At 38.1% G+C, this 27468-nt stretch overlaps 1 protein-coding gene across 4 annotated transcripts in view; it reads left to right on the forward strand.

Moving 5' to 3' along the window:
• Positions 1 to 27468, forward strand: part of REPS2 (RALBP1 associated Eps domain containing 2) — a 210779-nt gene that overhangs the window by 118662 nt on the left and 64649 nt on the right. For 2 of the 4 annotated variants that reach the window (XM_040997630.1, XM_040997640.1), the window contains exons 9-13: positions 5244 to 5338; positions 9991 to 10060; positions 11541 to 11594; positions 16929 to 16974; positions 20815 to 20951. In XM_040997630.1, the coding sequence (XP_040853564.1) occupies positions 5244 to 5338; positions 9991 to 10060; positions 11541 to 11594; positions 16929 to 16974; positions 20815 to 20951 (402 nt within the window). The remainder of the gene's footprint in view (positions 1 to 5243; positions 5339 to 9990; positions 10061 to 11540; positions 11595 to 16928; positions 16975 to 20814; positions 20952 to 27468) is intronic. The other 2 variants (XM_040997647.1, XM_040997655.1) reach the window with 2 other exon arrangements.

The following is a 27468-nucleotide window of genomic DNA, read 5'->3' on the forward strand; positions in this document are numbered from 1 at the left end:
GCTTGTCTATTTAACAGAGGAAAGTCTATCAACAAAAATCAAAAAGCATCTCACTTTACTTAAAATGAAACCCTTTTTTTCTTTATGTCTTTTATGGAGAGCCCCATGCACTTGTATGGAAACAGCAGTGCATGCCATATCTTCCAAAGTTATGCTTGTGATTAGAAAGGAAATGGAAAGTGTGCCATTATAAAAATGAAAAGAGAAATAAGAAAGGGAAGAGGAAGGAAGTTTGGGGGGGAGGGAAGCTATGGTAGGAAGTATCATTATGTTCATAAAATTGTATAGGTGAGATACATGAAATTTGTTGTGTTTATATAAATAAAAATGTACATCATTTCCAGAGGTTGCATGACTGATCCTGGATTCTATAGTTGTAAAAGAAAACATGCGAAGCTTCATCGAATTGCAGAAATCTCAGTAACAGTATATTGAAGGAAACTTTGTTTTATTATCCATATTTATCCCTGTATGAAGCTCATGAAAATGGCCGGAACCATCTAGATGTTTCCTATACTTTTAGACACTGCAAAAATATGAGTGGTCATTTTCATTTATTTTTTTGCTTCAGTTTCATTGCATACCTTTTATGTTTTGTTTTATAAAATTTACTTTTAATATAAAACCATTTACTTGTTTAAAAATCTTATGTCTTATTCCAAGACTTTTCTAATTGATTTCTATGCAATCTTTGAAAAAATCTGGTTTTCAGGAAGATTGTTGAGTATAGATGCATTCAAAACTGCACAAGCTTCTTGTCAACTACATAATGAAATAAGAGTTGTATCTCATGTTATTTGAACTATAATTACAAATACAGCTCTTTTTGCTAACACTGATAATTTAAGGCCAAAGTTGGAAGGAGAAACTAGAGTATTTAGTGTCTTTACCTATGAATGAGTCTTTTGTTTTCATGTTTGTGAGACTTGGTAAATTGTAATTGAAAATTTTTGCCATATGGTTTGTTAAAAATATTTCTTGAGTACTTGCTATGAGGGAGACACTGTGTGATTCCTGAGGCCAGAACACTGTGTAAAACAGAGTTCCTACCCTCATGGAACTTGTGGTTAGGAGAAAGATATGAGATAGGCTTACACAGTGCTATTGGAGCCAGTGATACGTGCTTTGAAGGGGAAGTCCAAACACAGTAAGGTGCTGCATGAGCTGAGATGTGAAAGATGAGCTAAGGGCTGTGTAGGTAAAGAGATTTTCTGGTCGGGGGGGGCGGTGGTTTCTTGAGAAAGGGCACTTCAGAAATGCTGGATGAACACTGAGAGGAGCATTTGGGACATAAGAGCAGTAGAAATTTCAGCACAAGGTGAGGTATAGAGGAGCTGGAATGGTGTTGAAGAGGAAGGTATGGTTGATTGACCTAATTTAGGCTGGAAAGTGATAGAATCAGATTTGCTGTTTGAAGTGATCATTCTGGGTGCTATAGCTTTCTGGGGCAAGAATGGGAAGCAGAAGACCAAGTTAAGGGAACAGTCCAATCAGGAACATAGTGGAGGCTTCATATTGTGCAGGTGACAGTGGAGGTAAAGATGTGGAGTTCCTTAAGAGGTTTAGCAGTTCATCGTTGACATGAGATCCAGCCTTGTGACACAGCAGGTTAAGCCACTGCCTACAAGGCTGGTATCTCATAGGTTCTGGTTTGTATCCGAGCCATTCTGTTTCCAATCCAGCTCCCTGCTAAAGGCCTTGGAAAAGCAGTGGAAAAATGGCCCAAGTGCTTGGGCCCCTGACATCCACGCGAGACACCCAGAAAAAGCTTCTGGCTTCTGGTTTGGTCTGGCCCTGCCTGGGCCATTATGGTCATCTGGAGAGTGAACCAGCACATGGCGGATCTTTCTTTGTTTCTCCTTCTGTCTCCATAGCTCTGATTTTCAAATAAATAAATTTTCTTTTTAAAAAAGTAGTTAGGGCTACCATTAGGGTTAAGGTTAAACTGCTGCAAGCGATGCTGTCATCACATAAGGGATAGCCTGAGTCCTTGGGCCCCTGTACCCATATGGCAGACCTGGATGAAACTCCTGGCTCTAGGCAACTGTCTTCTGGATTTGGCCTGGTCCAGCCCTTACCATTGCAGGGAGTGAACCAATGGATGGAAGAGCTCTTTCTCTGTGTCTCTCTTTGTAAATCTTTTAAATAAAACAAATGAATCTTTTTTTATTGTTAATAACATTGTATTATGTGATACAGTTTTATAGGTGCTTGGATTTCCCCCACTCCTCCCACAACCCTCCCCCCATGGTGCATAACCACAGTTCAAGTTCAGTTGAGATTCCTTCATTGTAAGCACATACCCAGCATTGAGTCCAGCATCTATTTGTCCTGATAACATTTAACGGCTTCTTGGGGAGGCCTTCCCTGGTCTGAAGGCAAAGCTAACAGAGTAAAATCCCAGTCAGTTAAAAGCCCCAACAAAACATCAGCAACAATATATAGTGTTATGGAATTGATTGACATAGTATTGAGTAAACAATATGTTAAAAATAATGCAACTATTATTTAAAAATTTGAAATTTGCAATTTTTCTCAGTGTTAATTTTCTGTGTAGGAGGACGTTCTTATGATAAAGCCATTAATCTTACATATCATTCTAGTCAGGGCATTGTTTAGTAGACTAGAAATGTGTGTGTTACATTGGTAAACGCTGTTCTCTTTCTGTGTAACTTATTGAAAGGAGATTTATTTTTGTATACAAGTAGATCAGTAAAGTCCTGGCAATATGCCCATCAGTTACTGATGTTACTAAATTGTCCTCTTAGAACAAGTTCAAGTGGCAACAGATATATGAAAAAGATGCTCAGGCACCCTAGCTGTCAGGGAAACACAAATAAAAACCACATTGAGATTCTAGTTAGCTCCAGCAACAACTGCCTGCGTTCAGAAATCTGGTAATAACAACTATTGGCGAGGATGTGGAGAAAAAAGGTGCCCTACTCCACTGCTGGTGGAATTGCAGACTTGTACGGCCACTGTGGAAGTCAGTATAGAGAGTACTCAGAAAACTGACACTTGATCTACCATATGACCCAGCAGTCCCACTCCTGGGAACATAGCCAAAGGAGGTGACACCTACATGGGAGAAAACAGCCTGCATTCCTATATTCGTAGCAGCACAGTGCACAACAGCATGGAAACAACCTAGATGCCCATTGAAAGAAACATGGATAAAGAGACTGTGGCACATCTAATCTACTCAATGGAATATTACTCAGCCATTGAAATAATGACATTCTACCATTTGCAGCAAGATGGTCCCAGCTAGAGACCATTATGCTCAGTGAAATAAGCCAATCCCCAAACAAGAAATATTATATGTTCTCTCTGACCCAAAGTACAAAACAAAAAGATGTATAGGTAAACAAGTATACACTTGTAATCTCAAATGAGTTGTGAAATGGAGACCAGAGTACTGGGGAAAGAAAGAACTACAGTATGTATCTCAACTCCTGAATAAAAGAAGATCCCCAATAAACTGTTAAATATACCTTGACAACAAGGTACTAAACTCTCTACCATTGCTTATACCTGCAGTGTCATGACACACAAAAAACAGAAAGCTGGAGTTGACACTACAGCTGAATGATTATATAGTGGAAAACATGGGGGACGATGGGGAGGCGGGAAAGGGAGAGAAAGAAAACTGTATAATGGAAAATAAGAATAAAAAGATAGATTGTCCTCTTAACCAGTCCTTATTACTTGGGAATATTATTTTTTTATATAAGGGCAACAAATTTCATGTATTTCATGTATACCAATGGAAGAACATAATGTTACTTCCACTTTAACCTCCTTCCTTTCCTCATTTTCACCCTCACTCTTCTTTTCATTCTTATTTTTCTTCTAATTTTTACAATGACATACTATCAGTTCGCTTTATAATCACAAGCTTAACCCTCCACTAAAGAAGTGAGCAAATAGTTAAGTAGAAAACATTATAAACATAATAATCTATAAACAATAATCAAATCTCAAAATATCAATTTAGCTCATACGCATTACATTACATACATTATTTTTTCATTGGGGCTGGGTTGGAAATGTTGCTTTGAAAAATGTTTTATTGAAAGTTTTTACCAAGGAAATCAGATTATCATATATGTTCAAAAAATCAACCAGGCCCGTAGTTTCCCATTTATTAGCAAAATGTCAGACCAGAGTAAGCAAATGAACAAACCCAGGTGTTTGCGTTCAGGTTCATATGGGGCTGGTATTCAGTAGCCAGTTCTTTACTGCAGAGGGGTATTCTCACTTCCATTCCTGGTGGGGTGGGAGTTAGAGATGGGTTAAAAACAGTGCCAATCTATTTTCCACATTTGATTAAAAACATGTTTTTTGTTTTTCAGATTGCATTAGAATTTGGTTTCCTAGCAGATTGTCTTGACAAATTTGATCTGTGGCTTCTGTTTTTTATTTACCAGAATCCTATTCTATTCAGAATGTGGACACATTTTTTAGCTATTGAGATATTTCTTAATTGCTTTGTGACAAAGTGGCAAAGTCTAATCTGCTTCTAGAAATTAGTTTGGTGTTAGATAATTAGCTCACCAAGTAGCATGCTTTTTCCTCATGCTAATTCATTCACCATTGTCATTGTTGTGGATTAGAAGAAACACATAGAATGATTTTATTTTCATGTTGAAAGCCGACAAAAATTTGCTATGATTTTCTTTTTGTTATTTTTGCTAACCAAAGAGCAGTAGATTGTACAAAGTTATCTTGGGCATGAATCATTATCGAATCTTGTTTATTTCTAGTAATAGCTGAAATGAATTATTTCCATAATAATATCCATGGTTTGCAAACTTTCACCATAGTTATTAATATGTAAAAATTATGCTAGTTTCATATTTAATGCTTAAATATTGTGATAGTGTAGGTTTGCGTGCAAAATGGCTACTTGTGGTATAGCACGAATTGCTGAGGGCAAGGGCCCTCAAACTAAGCTGCTGGGAATTCAAGTCTTGTCCCATTTACCAGCTGCATGACATTGATTAAGTTGCTCAACTTAATTATTTTTCAGTCTCATTGTATTTAAATAGGGATGATAGAAGTAGTGGGCTGTATGTTTAAAGAGCCTACCTCAACAGTATCGATACGGGAATATCATTATTGATGATGGCTGATACTAGCTGATTTTGTTGTTATATTTAATAGGCACAGGAAAGCTGATAAAAAACACAGATTACTTGCTATAGCAAATATTCTTATGCATTTTGTTTGCTTTTTCTTAGCTTTTCCTAAGCCTAAATGGGAGTGCACATTATTTGATTCTTATTCTGAGTCAATGCCAGCAAACCAACAGCCTCGTGACTTGAATCGAATGGAGGTAAGAATTCATATGCTAATAAATGAAGATTGTGTAGAATTAAATCCATTGGTCCATATTTTTTTAAAAAGGGCTATGGAAATGAACTTTTTGTAATATGTTCTCTTTATAATTGTTATTTTGAGAATCAGCTTTACAAATCTAGATACTAGATGTGTCTATAATTATTTTTTTTTCTTTTTGCCTTAAGCTGGATTTGATCATGTATGCAACATGGTCTGTTGACCTTTCAGAGGTGTACAGCCAAACTAAATCAGAAAATGCTAGTCAAGCTGTTTAGTTTAAGTTTTAACTTGAGTTGTATTTTTAGTAGCTATGCAAGGCATGATGCATCAGGTCAGTTTTGGGAAGAGCTCTGAGAACTCTATGTGAGGGCTCCAGCTTGCATTCGGAGCTCTTGGAGTTTTTAGCTTTTGGACCAAATGAAGGCTGATTGCGATGATCCCCAAGAGAAGCTTGACAAATTCCTAGGTGATGGGCTTTTGATGGAAGTGCTTAGCCAAGTTCTCAGTGATCATTGACCATGAGTCGGTAAGTAAGAGTTGTTAGGGTTATGGTTATCACCACTAATACCATTAGGATTGCTAATGTGGGGGCTTTTGATGTGTCTTATTCCTTCCAAAAAATATCTAGAAATATTTAATAAATGGAGTTTTTTTTCACAGACTCCTGTTAGACTGCTCAGATTCTAAATGAAATTATTGCAGATTATAGAACAACAGGATTCCAGGACATTTCCTTAACGGCTTGTGACTGTGTGATGGGGGCTCTATGCCTGCAGTATGTGTTATCCATCACATCCTCCATTCACCAGGGACCCCCACTGAGCCTGGGCATCTCTCCTTGACACTGTTGATTTCTTGAAGTTGGAACCTTCATGACACTCTTCTCAGCGTATTTCTACTCAGGAGTAAAATTTATAAAGCAAATGATTTCAGGAGGAGTGATAGACGTTTGAAGACTTCCAGTTTTTAAAATGTCTTTTTCTGCAGAACTGATATAATACAGCTCATACAAGAAACAGATACTCACACAGTCATTCACTGTTTATCTTGCACTCAGTTTACCTCGGGGCTTCTGGGTAATGTCTGGTGCGGTTTGGTGAGCAAGCCGGTGTGGACACTTCTATTGCGCTCTTCTCCCTCTTCTGCCCTGGCATGGCTCCCCTGCTTGTATACAATTATGAGGTGGTTAGATGATTATCATAAAAATGCCACAAATTCTGATTTCTATATAAACACATTATTCCAACGTACTGTGATATTAGATAGTCTTTGTTCTTCCAGCAGAGCTAATCATGTTGATTTTCTTGGGGTTAAAATTTTGTTGCTGGTTTGTGTTGCTTTCCCCATACAGTCATTTATCATCAATCTAAAAGGAAAGAAAAGCAAGTATGTAGGTGAATGTAAGCTCTTCTTTGTACACACACTGTCTTTGGTGACTTTACACATATTTACCTTGGGGGCCATTATGTACAGCTAGTTTCATATACTTTTTGTACTTTACACGGCAGTGTTTTTACCTACTCTTTTCCTCTAGTCTCAACATGCCTAAGTTGTTATGTGGACATAAGTGTGTCATCAGTTCTCTTGGGTATATATCCAGGAGTGGTGTTGTTGGATTATATCATAACACTGTATTTAACTTCTTAATTATTTGTGAGTGAGGGAGGGAAAATGAGTGGCAGGGTTGGGGATGAGACAAACACACAGAGAGGCAACTGGAAAGGGAGATATTTATTGATTTTCATCTTGCTGGTTCATTCTCCAAGTACCTGTGACAGCCACAGCTATGGTCGGGTTGATGCTGGGATCCATGAGTTTCATCTTGGTTTCTCACAAAGGTGTCCTGGATCCTGTTTGAACGGTCACTGCTGCAGGAAGCAGCAGTTAGGAGCTGGAGCCAGGCGATGTGCTCAGACACTCTTCTATGTAATACAGAATGTTAATCACATATCCAAAACCCAGCACCGTGCTTGTCTTTTTCAGGAACCTCCAAACTGCTTTATACAGCAGCTGTACCATTTTTACTTTCCCATCAGCAATGTATGTGGCTTCCAATTTCTATGCGTCCTAGTTGATATTTTTTAAAAGAATTTAGCTATTCAAATGGAATTAAGGGATATCTCAGTATAGTTTTGATTTGAATTTCATAATGATCTAATGTCTAACCTTTTGTTTGACTATTACCATTCATATATCATTTTTGGTAAAATGTCTGTTTAAATCATTTGTCCATTTTTAATTAGGTTGTCTGTTATTGAATTGTAAATATTCTTGTACATTTGGTGCCATATTTAAGAAACTATTGCCTAATATAAAATCATGGACATTGTATTTTACAAATTCTCAGTTTTAGTTTTAGATCTTAAATGTGGATCTGTGATCCACTGGAGTATGTTTTCATATATTCTCCTAGGGAGGGTCTAACGCTTCTGTCTTTTGTGTACTTAGTTGTCCAGACAACACATATTGAAAAAATTCTTTTCCCCATCGAATTGTCTTGCACCTTCAGTGAAAATCAGTTGACTATAAGTGTGAAGGTTTCTTTCCAGTTCTCAGTTCTCTTCAATTGACTTATGTTATGATTATGCCAATACCACAGTATCTTAATTGCTATAAATTTGTGTTGGCTTTTGAAAATGAAAGTATGAATATTATACAACTTTGCTCATCTTTTTCAATAGTGTTTTGGTTATTCTACCTCCTTTGAGTTTCATGTACATTTAAAAGAATCTTGTAAAATTATACCCCTCCCAAAATTAAAAACAATTGCAGTGAATATGTGGAGGGTTAGGGTTATGTGGAGGCTTCATTGTAGTTCCAACAGTGATCTGACTGAGGATTGTGAAATACTAGGTGAAATTACCATCAAATGGGACTGCAACTTTGGAGCAATGTAAAAACAGAAACATGGTTATTTTCTCTGGGGTTGTTTGAATTCTGAGTGACAAACTAAGACAGTTCTAGGAATTTAATCTCATTTCTTTCTTTTTCTTTTTTTTCATATTTATCTGGGTTTTGAGTGCATTTGAAATATTAAGCATGTCAAAAGCATTTGGTTATGGCTCCTCTTCCTATTCTTTTCTCCCATTTCAAGTCCCCTTTAAATATTATTATTATTAAAGATTGATCTGAACATCAGAAAGAGAGATATTTTCCATTTGCTGGCTCATTCCCGAGATGGCTGCATTCACCAGGACTGGGCTAAGCCGAAGCCAGGAGCCAGGAGCTTTTACAGACCTCCAGCATCAGAGGCAGAGGCCCAAACACCAACACTTTGGCCATCCTCTGCTGCTTTCTCCAGGCTATTATCAGGGAACTTGATTGGAAGTGAAGTACTCAAACTGGCACCTCTATGGGTTGTTGGCATTGCAGATGGCATCCTATGCCCAAACACAGCCCCCACCTTTCAATTCTTACACAGCTTTCAAGAGTTTGTGATGATAAATAAAGTGTGAACCTGTATTATTTTAAATTTCATTAGAGTACTTAAAATGTATGTTTTTAACAGCTTTATTTTGCTATAATTGATATAATTGTATATATTTAAAATGTTTTGAGATATATACAGTATGAAATGTTTATCCAGCATCATGCTGTTTTATGAGTTTTGTTGCTGCTGAAAATGCGTAAGATCTACTGTTTAACAATTTTGAAATATATTAGTCATCATTATTAATTGTAGTTCAAGTGTACATAGTTGAGAATTTATAAGAAATCAATTTATGGGGCCCAATGTGATAGCCTAGATGGCTTAAGTCCTCAACTTACATCTGCTGGGATCCAATATGGGTACCAGATTGTGACCTGGTTGCTCCATTTCCCATCCAGCTCCCTACTTGTAGCCTGGGAAAGCAGTGGAGGATGACTCAAAGCCTTGGGACCCTGCACCTGCATCTGGAAGAGGGTCCTGGCTCCTGGCTTTGAATTGGCTCAGTGCCAGCCATTGTGGCAACTGAGGGAGTGAACCAATGAACAGAAAATTTGTGTTTCTCTTTTCCTCTCTATAAATCTGACTTCCCAATAAAAATTCAAAAATACATAATTTTTAAAAAAGACATCAATTTATAAGAAGCATACTTCAAACCATTTAACAATTCATACTTGATCTATTTGGGTACTTATTTGGCTAATGTAAGTGAGGACTTACCCATAGTAAATTAAGAGAAAGTTCTGATCTGTATCTCAATAATATTTTATTTTTCCACCAGATGAGGCTATTTTAATCAGGATTTTGCACCCTTTTCATGACAGATCCTATAAAATGTTTGCATTATAGCGTCACGTCAGAAATTCTCTTGGTTTGTGAAAAAGCATGTCAAGAACAAGTTTGTAATTAGATGGATGAGTAAATGCTATGGAATCCTCTGGTTGAATCTCAATCCAAATTTAGATTTAATTCATGGTGTTGTGTTTGTGTATGCCTTGATTGGTATCATTTTTTCCTTTGTGTAAAAATTTCAGTACATATCAATTTATACCTTATTGGGTAATTAAAAAATATATAATAATGTTAAATGTTGACTGTTAGGGTTCAACAAAAACAGAAATATTTGCAAGAAATATAGCCTTTTAATCATTTTTATTTTATGTACACATCACTTAATTTCCGTCTCAACCTGTATAATTCATTTACTTTTATTTTCCAAGAAGACATCTGTTAAAGAAATGGCTGACTTTCCCATTCCTACTCAAGATGTGACTGGTGATGACAAACAAGGTATGGAAAGAATGGATTTTGTCCCTTTGATGACATTGTCTCTCTGCTTTCTTATCCACTTGTCTCAGAATGGCAGCTTTCAGAGCATGTGAGAGCACTTCTCTGCATGTAACCACATTTGGCCAGATAAAACGAATTGTTGTCAGAAAACTATAGTTCCTGAGCAGGTAGTAAGAACTTAGGTGTCCAGTGTCCTCCAAGCCCTCCAACTCTGCGGTCCCTTAGTCACTGCTGACCCTCAAGCTACTCTGATGCCTTTTAGGGGGTCTGGTCATACACATTAGGAAATGACTAGAGGCTGAAAGAATTGAGAGCTTAACTTGTGCTGTTGGCAGATCTGACACTAGACCATCAGTGCAACTTTCCATATGGGTCTAATCCGTGAGTAAATACTCTTGCAGCTTTCTGGATGTATTTGTTTCTTAGTGACTTTGTCTAAATATTACAAGGAACCAGCTACAATGTGCTTATTGTACTGGGTAGCTGACAAACAGTTTAACAAAGTGTTCAGGGCTAGAGCTGCTATCCAGAGCAGAGATGAGTTGACCTTGGAATAGCCAAAAGTATAGGAAGGACTTCCTGCTCCCATCTCATATACTTTGGTAATGCTTTATCATGTACTAAGGTGTGTTCTTACATACTGTTTTATTCAGTTCTCACGAAACTGGAGACTGGTATGTTTTATCACCCAATATGTAAACACGAGCGAACTGAAGTTCAGACAACACGAATCATTTGCTTACTTAGCAAGAAAAATGACTAGGAGAAGAACCAAGATTTTTTGAGTCTCAAGCCAGTATTTATTTTTATCTGATACTGATTTGCTACCCATGAAACAGAGAGGCTCATCTGAAAGGACTAAAATTCAGTAAAGCTATTTTGGGATTTATTGTTGAGACCTGCCATTGATTCAACTTTGTAAGGGGATTCAAAATGAAGAAAAAGTTTTCCAATAAGAAACAATATTTTCATGTTCATTGTTTAAATACTAGGTTAGAAGAGGCAGGTGGAACTGAACATTATCCACAAGAGCATTTGCTGTAGTCACGCTCCCAACTGCCGAATCTTAGTCTTGGCTGTGCAGTAGAATAATTGGGCCGATTCTAAAAGCGAAGAATTGAAGCCTGAGAGATTCTGAAGCACTGATCTGAGTGTGAAGAATGAATGAGGAGGAAATTCTAGGCACTTCCTGGTAACAGTCCTCTTAGCGAGTAGAGGCACTGTCTAGAAAGTTAAAATAATCATCCTCCATCTTTGTGGCCTTTAGGAGGAGAAGCTATTTTGGTACCCCAGGAAGTCTGTGTTGCTTTATTTAATTAGTGCTGTAGTAGTCTCTAGTAGTTTGTAAGGGCCCCCCCCCCTTTTTTACAAGTCACGTGAATAAAGAGCTCTGTTTTAATGTAATGTGTCTCAGAAATAAAACTTCATGGGTTTTTTTTTCTCTTTTTTGTTCCGTAAAAATGAAACAAAACCCCACCAGCTTTGAAAAGTACTGTCAATGAAGCTTTACCAAAAGACGCGTCTGAGGATTCAGGTAGGAGAAAACCATTTTAACATACTCTGTGTAGAATTATTTCTAATTGGACAAAACAATTTCTAAAAGCTTGCTGCCTCTGTGACAGTGTGTCGGATTCTTTCCAAATATCTGTGTTTTGTTATAAGGGAGCCATTTAGTTTTTGATCATTTTCCTCTTTTCCTGTCTGAGAATAAGATTTCTTTTTCAGTTCCATGCTTAAGTGTCGCCAAAGGATCACTCAGGTTGAATGTAGGGTCTTGTAACTAAGTGTAAAATTGAGAAGATTTGGAGTTGAGATGATTTCATTCAGGTATGGTTTTTTGGTTGTTATTTTTGCATAGTAAGGAATTGATGGGATTGACCAACTGGAAGCTGAGTTGCTTCACATTTCTAAAGCAAAAATCTCAAATATTTTGCTATGTTCTACTTCCAGGAAGACAAGTATGTGTACTTGTACATGGAGTGCATTCCAAGGAGAAAAATTAAATTTGTGTTTGGGAATGTCTGGGACTGTCACAATGTGTCTGTGTCTCTGGAGAATGTCTAGGTGTGTGTCTTTAGCTCTTTAGTAATGTTTAACCAAGGTAAACCTAGCTAAAAATGAAGTGGCCATGGAAGATGCTATTATTTAGAACTCTGATTATGAGGATATAAAATAAGTTGCTGATTTGTCCTTTACTGTTGTCTCTTTTGTATATTTAGTAAGTAAATTATGTCTGTTGTGATTAGCTATCATCTATTAAAAAGATGACTAATATAGCATTGAGACTTATGCTATGAGATAATACTTCCCAGAGACCTACGGCATTCAGGGTTTAAAAGAGAGAAGGGTTGGTAATGGACTTGGAGGAAAGAAAGAAATTAAGAAAGGGAGGGAGAGAAAGAGTATATGGTTGATTTCAGGGATGGGGCCTGTAAATCTCTATTTTCAGCCAAATGATTCTGATATGCAGTATGTTTCATGAGCTACTGACACTAGAAGATGCTACAAAATAGAAAATTAAGACTGTAGATAATTCATAATTCCAAAAGTTGTGGAGATTCCAAATCTAATTTGATTTCTCAAACTGATTTTGATTCATTCATCATAGATGAAATGCTCTGTGGAGGCAAATCATTTGAGGTTAGGTTTTTCCAACCTGGATGTCTTGAAATAAAATAGATAAATTCCAGTTTTTAATACGTTTCATGCTGTGGTATTAACAAAAGCTTTTTATATTTGGGTTTTTCAATTGATGACTCTATAGCAGCCTTTGAGGATGTTAGGTCTTCATATCCCCCTTCCCCTTAGGGACTTTTGCATGATCTCACGTGTTCTGTGGAGCCTGAGCTTTAGATCTTATCTTTAACCTGCCTTTGGTGAATGGAACATGGCATCACCAAACATGATATAAGTCATGTGCCACAATGTGCAAAGTGTATGTGAAATGATTTTATGTTGTTTCTTGATGATTCTGTGTTTTCAAGCTCATTTTTCCTACTGCTGCTCCTTTCTGATATGAGGAAATCCCTCATCTCAGATTGTAAATGTCTCATACTCCCTTTCCTGGGAAGTATTTGGATTCCTCATGTGAGACACTAGAGTTTTGTGTTGGTGATTTATAATCTTACATGTTTTTCCATGCCATTTGGATGGTTAATCTAAGTTCAATTGCTGCCTTTTGGAATTATTCTTAAGCTTGGTCCTTCATCCCATTCTCATTCTTTGGAAAGATGACATGCCTAGAGCATTCTAGGAAGTTGTCATTCTTCTTCCCTGTTTCCAGCTAACTTCTGCCTGAATTCGCCACACTGCGTGCCCTGGCCATCTTTGCAGATACTTAGCTGTACCAGAAGCTGAGTGTGATTATCAGGGACGAGGAGACTGGTTAACTACAGTCGTGGTGTCCACTGCCTGGGTAGCTGGAAGGAGAAATCTCTCTGGGTCTTCCAGAATTGGTGGTAATGATGATTATGAAAAAATGGAGGATGACTCATGAGATGTACTGTTATCAGAGAACTAAGACATTCCTTGTTAAATAATTTTCCATATGCCCTTCGCCTTTTAAGATGGAGTTAATGGGAATGTAGTTGCTCATTAGTAGAATCTATGAGATTTTTTAAACCAATATCCCATCTCAAACTTTACAGCAAGACACACTGTGTAATGGGGATCTTTGTTTTGATGTTTCTGGGTTGGGGTGAAGCATTTTAGATCAATTTGTCTTTGTAGTGTCATCTTTTGATGACTGTTGGTGCTGATTCTAGTGGCTGTTCTTGTGCCACCTGTCACCCATGGTCTTCCTGGGATAAAGCAATTCTCTCCATTACCTGTTCCCATTACTTGCTCCCACATGTACCTTCTTTACTGTCCTAGAAGGGACTAAATTTAAACAGATAAGAATTCCTAGCCTGAAAAATTAGTAGCTGTAGTAAAATGTGTATACTGTTGTTATGAGTGATATTTTGCAAAGCTGACATCCAAATAAGTTTTCAGAGTACCTTGACCTTCTTAGCTATCCCTGTGACAAAGGGGCTGCATGCATATTGGCTTTCTTTTGGTGAGGAAACTGCAATTCATGGAGGTAGCAGCTAGAAAGTGTCGTGGAGAGGAGGAACATGTAGGTCTCAGAACTTTCCATCACTCATCTACCTCATCACCCCATCTGTTAGCCGGCATGCCTGCCTGCCTGCCTGCCTATCTCTCATCAGCAGCATTTACCCACCCTTCCACACCCATCTTTACACCAGCAAAAAAGGCAAAGATAATGGCAATTGACCAAAGAATTAACGGTCACAATCGTCTGCTTTGAGGAACAGCATTTTAACATAGTCAAGACCTCTCCTGCTTAGATATTTCTGGAAAGCAGTGGGCCCCCAGGGAGGAGAAGGACACAGCCAGCATTAGGCAGCCTTTTCAGGTGCCTTTCCCCAGCTCTCTGGTGAGTTTTGCCTCCTAACCTCAAGGATCCCTCCTTGGCTATGAGGGAGGCCCCATAAAGGCTGCCTTTCTTTGTTGGGTGAGAGGGGCTTGCATTCTTCAGGCTTCCCGTGTTTCTCAGGGCTGTTGCAGTATTCCAGTTGGTTGCTGTGAGTGATACTTAACATTCTCACAACAAATCAAAATGTTTAAGTTGAGAGAACTGTGTCTATGCTGCAAACCAAAGTCATGTAAAGGGACTATGTGCTGGTTGTTTTGTGTTTTGTTAGAATTTGTGAGGATTTTCAGTCCCCCTTTCTGCTCTGCTTGTTTAAGCCATGGATTTTAGTGATGATGATCATCAATTCACCTTGCTTTTCAGCAAGGTTTTTATATTTGAAATACTGCAGAGAATGGGGTAGTGTGGAAGAAATTTTCTTTTTGGAAGAATTTATGAAACAGGTGAAATAGATTTTCCCTATTCCTTAATAGTAGCACTTTTTCTATGAATTTTTATGATGAAAATTTGCAATATTTATAAAATATTAGCATAGATCCTGATTTCTAAAGTTGACTTTCACAAGATTGAAAACAAAAAAGGAGGATTAATTTGTCCTGATATTTCTCGTTACCCTTCCTAGCTTAGGATGTGAAAGTAGGCTTCATAGGTGTAGGTAGTGAGGGACTTAGTCTATGATTTCAGTTTGATGGACAGTAGACGTATGGTTGACAAAATATTTTACTTTAAGAAATTTGTATACTTGAAAGACAAAATAACACACACACTGAACGAGAGAGAAAGGGGAGGGAGGGAGATAGTGAGGGAGGGAGAGAGAGAGATTGAGATTAAAAGAGAAAGATCTTCCATCCTCTAGTTTACTCCGCAGATGGCTAAAAGAGCCAAAGATGGGTCAGGCTGAAGCAAGGAGCCTAAAACTCCATCTGGACCTCCCACATGAGTGGCAGGGGTCCACATACTTGGGCTATCTTATTTTGCTTTCTCAGGCCATTAGCAGGGAGTTATCTCAGAAGTGAAGCTGCAAGGACTTGGAGTCCATGTGGAATGCTGGTGCATCAGATAGCAGCTTAACAACTACACTAAAATGTTGACCTCAAATATTTTACTTTCTGCAATTTCTTTATTTGAAAGGCAGAATGATGAACACATACACACACACACACAACTCTTCCATCTATTGAGTCACTCCCCAAATGGCTACAATGGCCAAGACTAGGCCACACCAGGTTTCCCACGAGGGTGGCAGGAGTTCAAAGCAATTGAGTAGAGTATCCTTGCTGCCTCCTCCAGGAGGGAGCTGGATCAAAAGTGGATGGAACAGTTGGGACTGAAACTGGCACTCTCACATGGGATGCTAGTGTTGCAAACAGTGATCCTAAATGCTGTGCTACAACGCCAATCCCAATGTACTGCTTTAAGATTTCAATCTATAATATTCTCTGACTGACTTGGTAGCAGAAAAGTGGGACAAAGGGCTGGCAGAATGGTTGAATTGGCTAATCCTTTACCTGTAAGCACCGGCATCCCATATAGGTGCTGATTTATGTCCTGGCTGCTCCACTGCCAATGAACCTTGTATCTAATGCAGCGTGTATCCTTGCGTGTGGCCTGGGAAAGCAGTGGAGGCTGTTCCAAAGCCTTGAGACCTTGTACTCACATGGGAGACCTGAAAACAGCTCCTGGCTCCTGGCTTCGGATTGGCTCAACTCAAGGCCACCTGGGGAGTGAACCAGCAGATGGAACATCTTTGTTTCTCTTGTCTCTGTGGACCTGCCTGTTCAATAGCATAAACAAAGAAAGAAAGAAAAAGGATCTGGATACTGCGCTATTTACTGTATGTATCTTGGGTAATTTTAAACAAAATGTGCAACACAGTATTTTCTTACAGGAATGCTGCATAGCTCATTTCTGCTTGCTTTTAGGAGCTTTGCCTTCTTGTGGCCAGGCTCCTCTGGTAGTGGAATTACATTTTAAGAAAATGTGTGGACAGATTTCTTCCTAGCCTTCCTGGGAGAATGTTTCAAAATCTATTACTAGTGTATCTTGATAATGCAGGGAACCCATCACAAATTTGCTAGGAGTCTTTCATACTGGAAGATCTCCGTGAATCAGCCTAGATTTCAGAAGAGCTTTTCAGCATTCTCACAAAAAAGAAAAAATACACTGTATTTCCCTGCTTCCTTCCTTGCTCCTTCCTTCCTTCCTTCCTCCCTCCCTTCTTCCCTTCCTCCCTTCCTCCCCTTTTTTAAAGTATACCTTCAGCTTTAGGAATAAAATTAGTACTGAAAATGTAGAAGCTGGCAAATTTTACACACGGACCTCTGCATCACATTTACCTGTTGATATTGTTCTGTGCTAGCCCAGCTGCAGCATATACACCTGTTAAACTACAGACATGAAACCTAAGCAAACAACAAATAATCTTTGTTTCAGCAACTCCTAAGGATTCCAACGGTCTCAAAGCAAGACCAAGATCCAGGTAGTGTTTGTTTAATTCCTGTTTTAATACCCTTTGTGCCCACCTCCTGTCTAGAAATAAAACCCAGCGTCTCCTTTTTCTTTAGTCTGGACGTCTAGGATGTATGTCATTGCACTCATTGCACATGTGTTGTTGAGCATACAGTGCTGCTGCAAGCCTCTGGGAGGCTGTGGTGCTTAGGACTAGAAGGTGGCAGCCCTTGCTCTCTGGCTCCCTGAGAGGAAGTGGCTTGTGTGAGATGACTGAGAGAAAAGTAGGTATGGAAATAGGGAACTAGTTTTCAAATGTAATGCCTCTTCTTAATCTCATACTTTGTAAGGAACCAGAGACTAGTGCAAGAGGGAGATCCAGTAAAGCAGAGCTGTGGTTGATGTCACACTCAGAGGAGAGGTGTAGAGGAGAAATGGAGATGGTGATTGAGTTTAGATATCAAAGAAAGTCAGTAGTACAGGACTCATTTTTTCAACAATGGAGCTCCATACATTTGTATAGTTTTAGGTTTTACTTTGTTCTTAGTGACATTTCTCCTCTTTAGCTTCTAGATATATTCCTGAAAAAGTGAATTTAAGTGTGTTTATACATTATGTGTTTGAATACCAACATGTAAGAAAGTTTAAACTTTTTGTAAAACGTAGTTATACTTTAGTTTATTTTTAGGAGTCTGTTTTCCAAATTGGAGTTTTGTCTCCTTGTTCATAGAAGGTACAGATATCTACAATTATTTAAAAAAATAATATGATAATTCATTTTTATAGATAGAAAATGTCTAATCCCTCTTTGGTCACCATATTAATCAGCTCTTTTGGGGGAAACAATGAGTGATTGTTCTACAAATTAGTCTATTCTAGCTGTGGGTTGTGGGGATGATAATACTTATCACCTTTCATAGTAGAAAAAACATTTGAAGTACATACATCTGCTTATATATACATTGATGTTAATCATACATTGAGCTTTCACTTTTAGCTTCTCTTTGAGAGAGAATGCAATTGAAACATCTCATGCATACATACTCATGTCTAGCTAAATTTATGTATTATTATTTTAGTAATTAATCTCCTGGTATAATTTGAATGATTTTATTTTCACTATTTCCAATGGAGCCTTTACTGAGATCAAGAAAGTCAAATTATTTTATCCTCTTTTTAAAAAATTTGCAGAAATGTAAGGGAAGATACAAGTTAAAATCACTATCCTAACACTACTGCATTAATCATTTCTCAGTTCCCTAATCATCTGTGTTATAATTGATTGTGGTTATTGAATCGCACTTATTTTTGATATTTAGTAGCCTTCCATATGAAAATGGATTGTATGTGGAAATAAAATAAAAATAAGGTATGTGGTATGGAATAGTTTGCTTAATGTGTAATTATACATTAGTTATATATTATTCCCCTTTTGCTTATTTATTTTTATCTAAATGAAAGAATAAAATTGAAATTGGTCTCTCATCTGCTGGTTCACTTTCCAAATGGCAGCAACAGCCAGGATGGAGTCAGGCCAAAGTCAGGAGCCCAGATATCCATCTGGGTCTCCTGCATGGGTGGCACGGGCCTGGACACTTGAACCATCATCTACTGCCACCTGAGCTCTGTTCTCAGGGAGCTGAATCTGCTCTGGTGTAACTGGAATTTGAAACAACACTCTAATATTGGATGTGGGTGTCCTAGGCAACAATTCAGCCTGCTGTGCCTCATGACCACCGCTATTCTCTTTCTTAAGTGAAAGATGTTATTAAAGCTGTGCATAGCACAGAAAGCACTTTGATTTTCTTTTTTTAAAAAAGATTTAGTTATTTTTTATTGAAAAGGCAGAATTACAGAAAGGAGGAGAGACAGAGAGGAAAATCTTCTGTCTGTTGATTCACTTCTCATGCAGCTGCTGGAGCTGAGCATATCCGAAGTCAGGAGCCAGGAGCTCTTCTGGGTCTCCCACGTGGGTGCAGAGTCCCAGGGCTTTGGGCCATCTTCGACTGCTTTCCCAGGCCACAGGCAGGGAGCTGGATGGGAAATGGGGTTGCCAGGATTAGAAGCAGCACTCATGTTGGATCCCAGTGCATGCATGGTGAACACTTTAGCTGCTAGGCTACCACACTAGACCCTGATTTTATTTTCAGAGTTACCATTGTAAAACACAGTCCTTTCATATCGATTTCTTTGATTCTGGTTGAAAGTACTAGAAAATTCCTCTGCTAGTTCCTACCTGCCTATCTTTGTTGCTAATTATGTTACAGGAATCATCCCAGAGCACCTCTCATGCCATTAATGGTGATTTTTATTGAAGACTGCAACCTTGAAAGGCAGACAAAACCTGTGACTACCACAGAAAAACTGGAGATACTTATTTAGGAGAGTAAAAACTCACTTAGTCAAAAATAGCCCAATGAACAACTAAAAGAGCTTAATAGTAATTGATAGGCTTTAATTACCTGAATGCTACTCTAACGGCTACATTCAGGGACAGTTGTCTGAGATTAATATTTCTCTAGGACACATCTCTGACTCAGAAGTCATTTTCTGTTTTTGACATGAGGTTAGCTGAGAAGTTGAATAGAATAGACACACACAACTTATTTGTGGTCAGCATATTGGGGTTTGGTTCTTGAGTCATCTGTGCTTAAGCAATAGACTAATGTATGGAACTGAGCTAATTTAGAAATAAATTGGTCTCTAAGTAATAGTCCAAAATATCACAAAATAATTTCTCTCCTAGAAATAGTGTGAAAACATTCTAAAAATGCAATTTAGAAACCAGAGGCTGAAGTTTGAGTTAGGCTTGTGTAACTTTTTAGCTATTATTGTTTAGCACATTACTCAGGTCTTATTTTTTATGAATAATTTTTAAATTTTAGAATGTTTTAGAAATTTATTTAATTTTAGTTTTTCAGTTTTTAACAGATTCAGTATCATCGATAGATACGATGCTAGGAATGTAGTGATTTCCTCTCCCTCTCGGTTTTCTCTCTTCTCACTTTGTTTCATTCCTTCTTTCTTTCCCTCCTTTGTTTCTTCTAGTTTTTAAGATAACATATTTTAAAATTTACATTCAGATCAAGGGCTTAGTTCTCTACCAAAGAAATAATTCCACAAGTAAAAGCTAAAGGATCCCAGTTTAGTGGGGATATAGGCAACTCTATAGACAGCAGTTCAATGGAACGATGATCATTTCGCCCCGAATTCCTTTTTCTTTAAATGTTATTATTGGAATTACAGTTCCAATAATGTTCCCTAGTAAACTGTGCTATGCTACAAGTTGAGGACAAAGTTGAAGATGAGGCTCTGGCTTTGGAAATTTCACAAAACCTGCATTTCTCAGGTGTAAGACAAGCTAGAGCCTTCAAGTTTATCAATGTGTATTTTTCTTTCCCAAATTTTATTTGTAGTATAGTCCCTTGAATATTTGGTTCTTAGTTTCAGCTTAGCTGTGCTAATTCCATATGTGGCTGTCATCACAGTTGGAAGTGAACAGGAGAATGATTCTGTAATCACTTAATACTATGAGTCCCTTCTGTTAAAACATGGAGATACCTGAGCTGAAAGGCTTATGTGTTATTCTTATTAAAAATTGTAGTAGAAATGGATTTGAATTTGCAGAAAGCTTTTGAGGGGTGATAAATTTACATCTAAGAGACAATTAGAGCAAAAAAATTTTTTTTGAAAAGCCAATTCATGGTTAGATTTGGACAATTATTGTACATAGTGGCAAGTAGGGAAGAGCAGAATTTATATCAGTCCTTTGCAGTCACTTTCATTTTGGATTTTGTTTTTCTATTTCAACTCAACTTCAGAGAGTAAAACATTGCTATTTCCCTTCTGATCTTCGCTTATTTTGCTGCAGATCTTACTCTAGCACCTCCATAGAAGAGGCCATGAAACGGGGTGAGGACCCCCCCACCCCGCCACCGCGACCACAGAAAACTCATTCCAGAGCCTCCTCCTTGGATCTGAATAAAGTCTTCCAACCCAGTGTGCCAGGTGAAGTGCCCTTTGCTCCTTGAGTCCTTTTCTTTCCTGTTGGAGCCACTGGTTGTATGTCTGCTACAGAGGTCTTTGTGAGTCCTAGGAGCAGACTTGGATGTTTTACATACTGAGAAGATCTTTACATTGCTATGGCATTCTTGGGTGGCAAAAGAATTCTAGACAAATAAATAGCACATATGTCTGGAGTCTTGCCCACACTGGCTGTGGATCAAGAATCATAAAGCTTTCTACCAAGAGGACAAAAATGCTTCTACTCCAACAAAGTTCACTGACTATGTGGCTTGAGTCTTGCTTTCTGCATCATGCAATATGCAAACAAGACCACTTTTATTTCCTCAGACGCTTATGTAGTCCTTCTGTGAAAGAGCTTGGTGAGCAGTGTTGGCCCTAGCCTTTTGCAGTTCATCTTTGTGGAGAAGATACTGTAGTGTGCAGTGCTTGGAGTGGGGAGGTGGTCTACAGATCTGGCTGACAGGTGGTTGGTGGAGGTGTCTATGCTAAGGGTCCCCTCACATGGGACTGCTCAGAATGGGAGTTCCTTGAGTTAATAGATGCACAGCTGCACTGAAAGTGAGCAAGGCCTCAGGGGTCTTTGTGCTTTGTGAGCTTCCTGTGAACCAAGAGACCTGCTTCTAGGGAACCTAAGGAACAAGTGATGAGAGCTACTGGTGCTTTATTGGAGGTGTTAGGATTTGGTAGCTTTCTAGGTATCATCTGGGGAGCAGCACAGAACTTTGCCACCACCCCTTGTAGGCAAACTGAAAGTTCAATAATTTCCCGAAACTTTTTCTGCATCTCTGTGTGTTTTTAACTCAGACCAGCCTCAGATGCTAATGATTAGCAGAATGTTATCTTTTATACTAAAGCAAGAAAAGACTCTCCTTGGCTCGCACGTTAGCATGACCTCTGTGTCTGGCCAGAGCTCAGCATGTTTTATTTGTTCTAATATAGTACTCTCTTCACAGTAAAATTATAGATCGTTTTTAAATATACTCCAATTCTCAATCTCTGTGAAACTTGATTCTCTGCAATGAGTTCATCAGACAAAAATCTGCCTTAAATTTCCACCCCTATACTTTGATCTCCATTCTGGCACGATTTCATAGGAACTAGTGTTTAGACTAGGAATAGCCACAGGTGATGATGCTATAAAAATTTCACATGGCTCGTGGATTATGACTTAGAGTGTATTTATATGGAAGCAAGAAGATCGAAGCAAATGAGAAGCCATCGCAATACATTTCCCATGCAAATAGGGAGGATGGTAATGTGTAAGGGCATCTTGGGCTGTGTGACCCAGCAAGGAAAGGACAGCTGTGTTTTGGAATGGAGCTTCTGTGGTGGCTTTTACCATGTGGCATCCAATAGTGGAAGAGCTGACACTGAATTTGGGGCTCAGCTCAGCTGCTTATTAACTGTTTGCTCTTCAACAAGTAGCTTGATCTTTCGGCACCTGAGCTTCCTAATCTGTGAAATAGGGCCAGCACTCCATAGAGTAGAATGGTTTTGGTGAGCTAAACATAGTCCAAATGGCACTGATTGATCCAGAGACCTTAATAGGCCCATATTCTCATGGTTTGCAAGTTCCAGGGATTTCATGTCACTAGGGACCTCCCTTGACTAATTGAGGAAAATGCCTGCTGACTCCCTTGACCACAGTGAACAAATCTGTGATGCTTATTCCCAGTTCCTTAGACGTCTCAGAGAGGAACTAAATAGCCAATTGCCTGCCATAGCTTTCCATTAACTTGGCCTTTTTATGACTTTCCCCACACTCAAATAAAATACCTATTCTCGAGTCCCTGACCCATAGTCTACTTTAGGGAGAACCTGAGTTAAGAGAGCTTCCTTCCATGTCACCCATGTTACTAAGACTTCAAGATGGAAAACATTTTGATTTGACAGATTTCTTAATGAGAATTCTTGTAATAGTTCAGATAAACCCAAGTCTTGGGCAAAGTACAGTGACATGGGTGACATTTGTCTTTATAGGCAAATTCCACTGTCTGCAGTACAGCTTTACACAAATGGAATTTTAACAAGCAGTTTAAATTTAGCACACAAATATGAGCATATTTCTGAATGTGGGAAGCCGGTGGCATCACTACATCTACTTTGTTTCCATGTTGGTTAACTCTCACAGAAAATACAGAAGTCTAAGTTTGAATGATGTAAAGTTTTAGCGTGTTGCATGTTGGCAGGAATAAATTATTGAAATACTGATAAACTTAGAAGCACACAGAGTCCATGCAGAGTGGAGGAGTCCATTTGATGAGGATTTTGACCATGTTTATGTGATGAATCATTGTAGACCAGTAGGGTCACATTGTGCTTTTCCATGGCCCCTTATTTCCAGTTACCCATCTTTCTATTTTCTCATGCATAAATGTGTCATTCCACTTAATACCTGTGTGGTTACTATAATCGACTGTGTATTGGTGTGGAGTTTTTTCTCTCTTCTTCTTTTCCCTTCTCCATACTTTCCTTTCAAACTCACCCTGTCCCTACTTCTTGCTCCTTTTTCACTCTTTCAAGCCTCTCTCACTCTTTTCTCTATTCCCTTTACCCATTTCCATATCTTGTGCTCCCTTCTGCTTCCTTTTCTTCCTTTCCCTTTCCACTTCGCTTTTGCTTCCTCCACCTTCCCTCACCCCAGTCTCTGATATGTGTGAGCCTCCCTTTGCCAGGCTGCCCTGCAAGCCCACTTTGCTCCTGTCAGAAATAAGGCAGAGGTTAGTAATGATCTCATATCTGTATCTTTGTTTCCATTTCCAATGGTTTTCTGTGGCTGAATCCTACACAGAATAGTATGATCAAAGGCTATAAACATTTTAAATGTAGATATATGTTGCCAGGCCATGGTTTAGAAAACCTGTCAATTTACCCAGTTGCTAATATTGTCTGTTTCATTACATCCTTGCCAACACGAGTTAATGTTCATCATTTTAAATCATTATGTATATAAGCAAAAAACATATGTTTGCCTGATTCCTAGTGAGGATAAGCATCTTTTCCTATCACCGTTAGCCAGCAAGAGTTCTTCTTTTATTAGTTCCTTGCTCTGCTATGTTCTATGGCTGCACATCCCTCTAAATCCCACATCTTACCCACTTCCTGTTTTTCCTTCTGTCAGATTCATGGTGTAAGATAACCTCTACATGGGCTGCCCGTTTTTTTTTTTTTTTTAACAATATAAGAATAAGGAAAGAAAAGAGGGGGAGATATTGTGAGATGAAACAAGTCATGAACCTGCACTGAAAAGAAAAAGTGACATGCATGTTTTAAAAATGAAGGTTTGTGGAGAAAAACAGACTGAGGGTAAGTTTTTCAGTCAAGTTGACCTACAGCAGAGTGATAATATGGAGAATAAGTAGGCTGGACAGAAGATGCATAGAAACAAGAGTGAAAGAAAAGAAGGAGAACGAGGGATGGCTGTTACAAAATAAGAAGTTACAAATAGAATACTAGAATCAACCAAAGGAAAGTCTACCTTAGATCAGGTAGGATCTAAGGAAATGATTTAGAAGTAGGTGACACTAATACCTTCAAATATATGAGAATTGTTATGAATGTGGGAAAAAGCACAAAACAATGTTTTAGAATATAAATTTATAAAGTTGAACAAAGACAATTTTAGAAAAATAGAACAATTGACTTCAACTTTGATATCCATAGAATGTGAACATGTGATTTACAGGAACCTAGAATATTCCTGGGCTCCAAATGTGGGAATGAAACCAAAAACACATGTTTTCACTGGGTCAAGGTCACATAAGCAGATTATTGTATGTCATAGGGAGATCACATTTGTAATAGCTGGTGCAGGTGTTGGAACCAACCCCTCACAGTCCCACACAAATACTGTGTCTGAGAGACAAAAATGGGCAAGAAGGTCTTAAGTCTGTGATGATGCAAGTGTGAAAACCCCAGATAAATTAGTCAAAATGGAAACTTGCTTTGTGATGTTTGAATTTTATAGCTACATTTATAGCTATGTAATATCTATTATGATTGAAATTCCTTTATGAAAAATAATGTTGTGAAACTGGTCCTTTCCAGACATCAGCCTTCTTTTCCTCACTGAAATAGTTATGATAAAATTATTTTTTGCATAGAATTTTTTCTGTCCCGATGGGTAGGATGAGAATCTCTCTCCTTTCAGTCTTGACATTGATCCACCTATTCTAACGCCATGTCTGAGATTTGCAATGAGGTTTCCATGGAAATGGTTAAACAAAACAAAACTAAACAACAACAATGAACAAACCTTAGTTCTGCCCCTGCCATCAGGGCCCTATTGTAGCCATTGAACACCCTGGCAGATGGAGCAGAGCTTGCTTAGAAGAGACATAGCCATTCACACCAGGAAATTCCTAACAATGGAAGAGACTTTGTCCAATAGATATAATTAGCTTCCAGGCCAGCTTTTTCTACTGCATACCATATAACAAATATGTTGAGATCTATATGTCAAGACCATTGTAATGGCTTAGCAAGACATGCCCATGCATAATGTCTGCCAGTAAGGAGCTGACTTCTGATCTCTGCTGTAGATATGGTGATAAAAACTTATTCCATGGTTAAGAAAGTATGATTTATCTGTATCATGTACTCTTTTGAAGCTTTTGTATAGAATAATGTGTATGAACTATTTGGAAAGTGGAGATAAATGAAATAAAAAAGGTAACGGTGTAGAATATACATGTTTGTAAATGTTTAGAGAATTCAGGAACAATACTCAAGAAACTGGTAATGATAGCTGTTGAAGAATAGTGTGACTGGGGACATGACTGGGATACAGACTTTTATTTTGCTGAACAGTTACTTGTATATTTTAAACTTTGCCTTGTTTACAGATATTGCCCATTACAAACATTTTGCTTTTCACTCTAGCTATAATGATGGTACCTGGGAGTATCAGGGATGACTTTCCTTGCTGGGTTTACCTGTTTCAAACTTACTTACCATTCTGTATCTGGCGTATCTTGAAGACCATCTACTACCACTTCCTGGAATGCAGTTGAAATGGCAGGCATTCCATAGCATTCTTTAAGGCTCAGAATTAATCTTCAGGTTCATTTTCAGAGTTTGCATCCAACACTGAGGAATAATCTTGGAAGCCTTTTCAAAGCCTCCAGAGTGAGCAATACAGCTGATGTCATGGACATTATCTTCTCTTGGAAGGTGAATGTGTTTATTGAGTGGTGAACCAAGAACAGAGTCTGACTTGAGTTCTCTATAAATTAATATTTCTTTCTGTAACTTGAGAAACAGGTAAACCTCTAGGGAGTAAAAGACATTCTCAGGAATAAACTTTGGCCAAACAGAAAACTCTGGTGTTAAAGGTTTTCTTATTGTATTATTTCTGTAACATCTATCTGTTTCCTTTTGCAATATAATAGGATTTAAATATTTAGTAGGGCAATGGGATTCCTGCCCCACTGCCAAACTTTTGGGTATACAATGCACAATCAGATAAAGGCCCAGTTTGGCAATCTGGACAATTTGTTTAAGTGAATACTTTATTGAGACGTAACTAAAATGCGCTCTGTGAAGTGAGCAGTCCACTGGCTTATACTGTATTCATAGTGTTATATCAGTGTGCCACGCTTATCTACCCTCTCCTCAACCAAAGAAACTCCATAGCCTTTATCAGTCATCCTCTATTTCCAGCTCCTCTTCTCCCAGCCCTTTGTGTTTCTAAGGGTTCACCTCTTCTGCGCATTCCATATTAGTGGGAATCATAAAGTATGTGGTCTTTTATGATTGGCTTCTTTCACTTAGCATACTGTTTTCCACATTCATCTATGTCTTTCATGCGTATATTACTACTTTATTCCTTTTATGGAAAATAATCTATTTTATGGAGAGGTCACATCTTATATATCAGGAGGTGGACATTTTAGCCATGTATACATTTTTGACATTGTCAAGTAATCCTGCTATGAGCATAGTGTTTAAATTTTTATGTGAAAATGTATTTTCTTTTCATTTAGATATATTCATATGCATAGGACTATACATTGAGCATATTGGTGATCTGCTGAACTGTTTCCAGAAGCAGTTGTACCAGTTTGCCATCTTGCTAGCACTGTGTAAAGATTTTAATATCTTTATATTCTCAAAATTTGTTGCCTATTGTTATTTCTTTCCTTTTAGTGATCTTAGTATGTGTGAAGTGGTAGTATGGCTTTGACTTGCATTTCCTGATGGCTAATGATGTTGAATATCCTTTCAAGGGCTTATTGGCATATTTATTTCATCTTTGGAGAAATACATGTTCAAAATCACTTCATGGTATTTAAATTGGGTTCTTTGTATTAAAAGTTCTTTACATGTTTTGGATACAACTCACTTTTTAGATATGTGATTTGCAACTACTATCCTTATTCTCCTTTTCCTTGTTTTGGATGGTGTTTTTTTAGTCACAAAAGGTTTTAATCATGGCGAATTCTATCTTTCTTCTTTCTTGTGCTTTTGATGTGTTATGTAAACAATAACTGACTAACTC

This window comes from Ochotona curzoniae, unplaced genomic scaffold (genome assembly GCF_017591425.1).
Source record: "Ochotona curzoniae isolate NIBS_2020 unplaced genomic scaffold, NIBS_Ocur_1.0 contig_1274, whole genome shotgun sequence".
NCBI lineage: Eukaryota > Metazoa > Chordata > Mammalia > Lagomorpha > Ochotonidae > Ochotona > Ochotona curzoniae.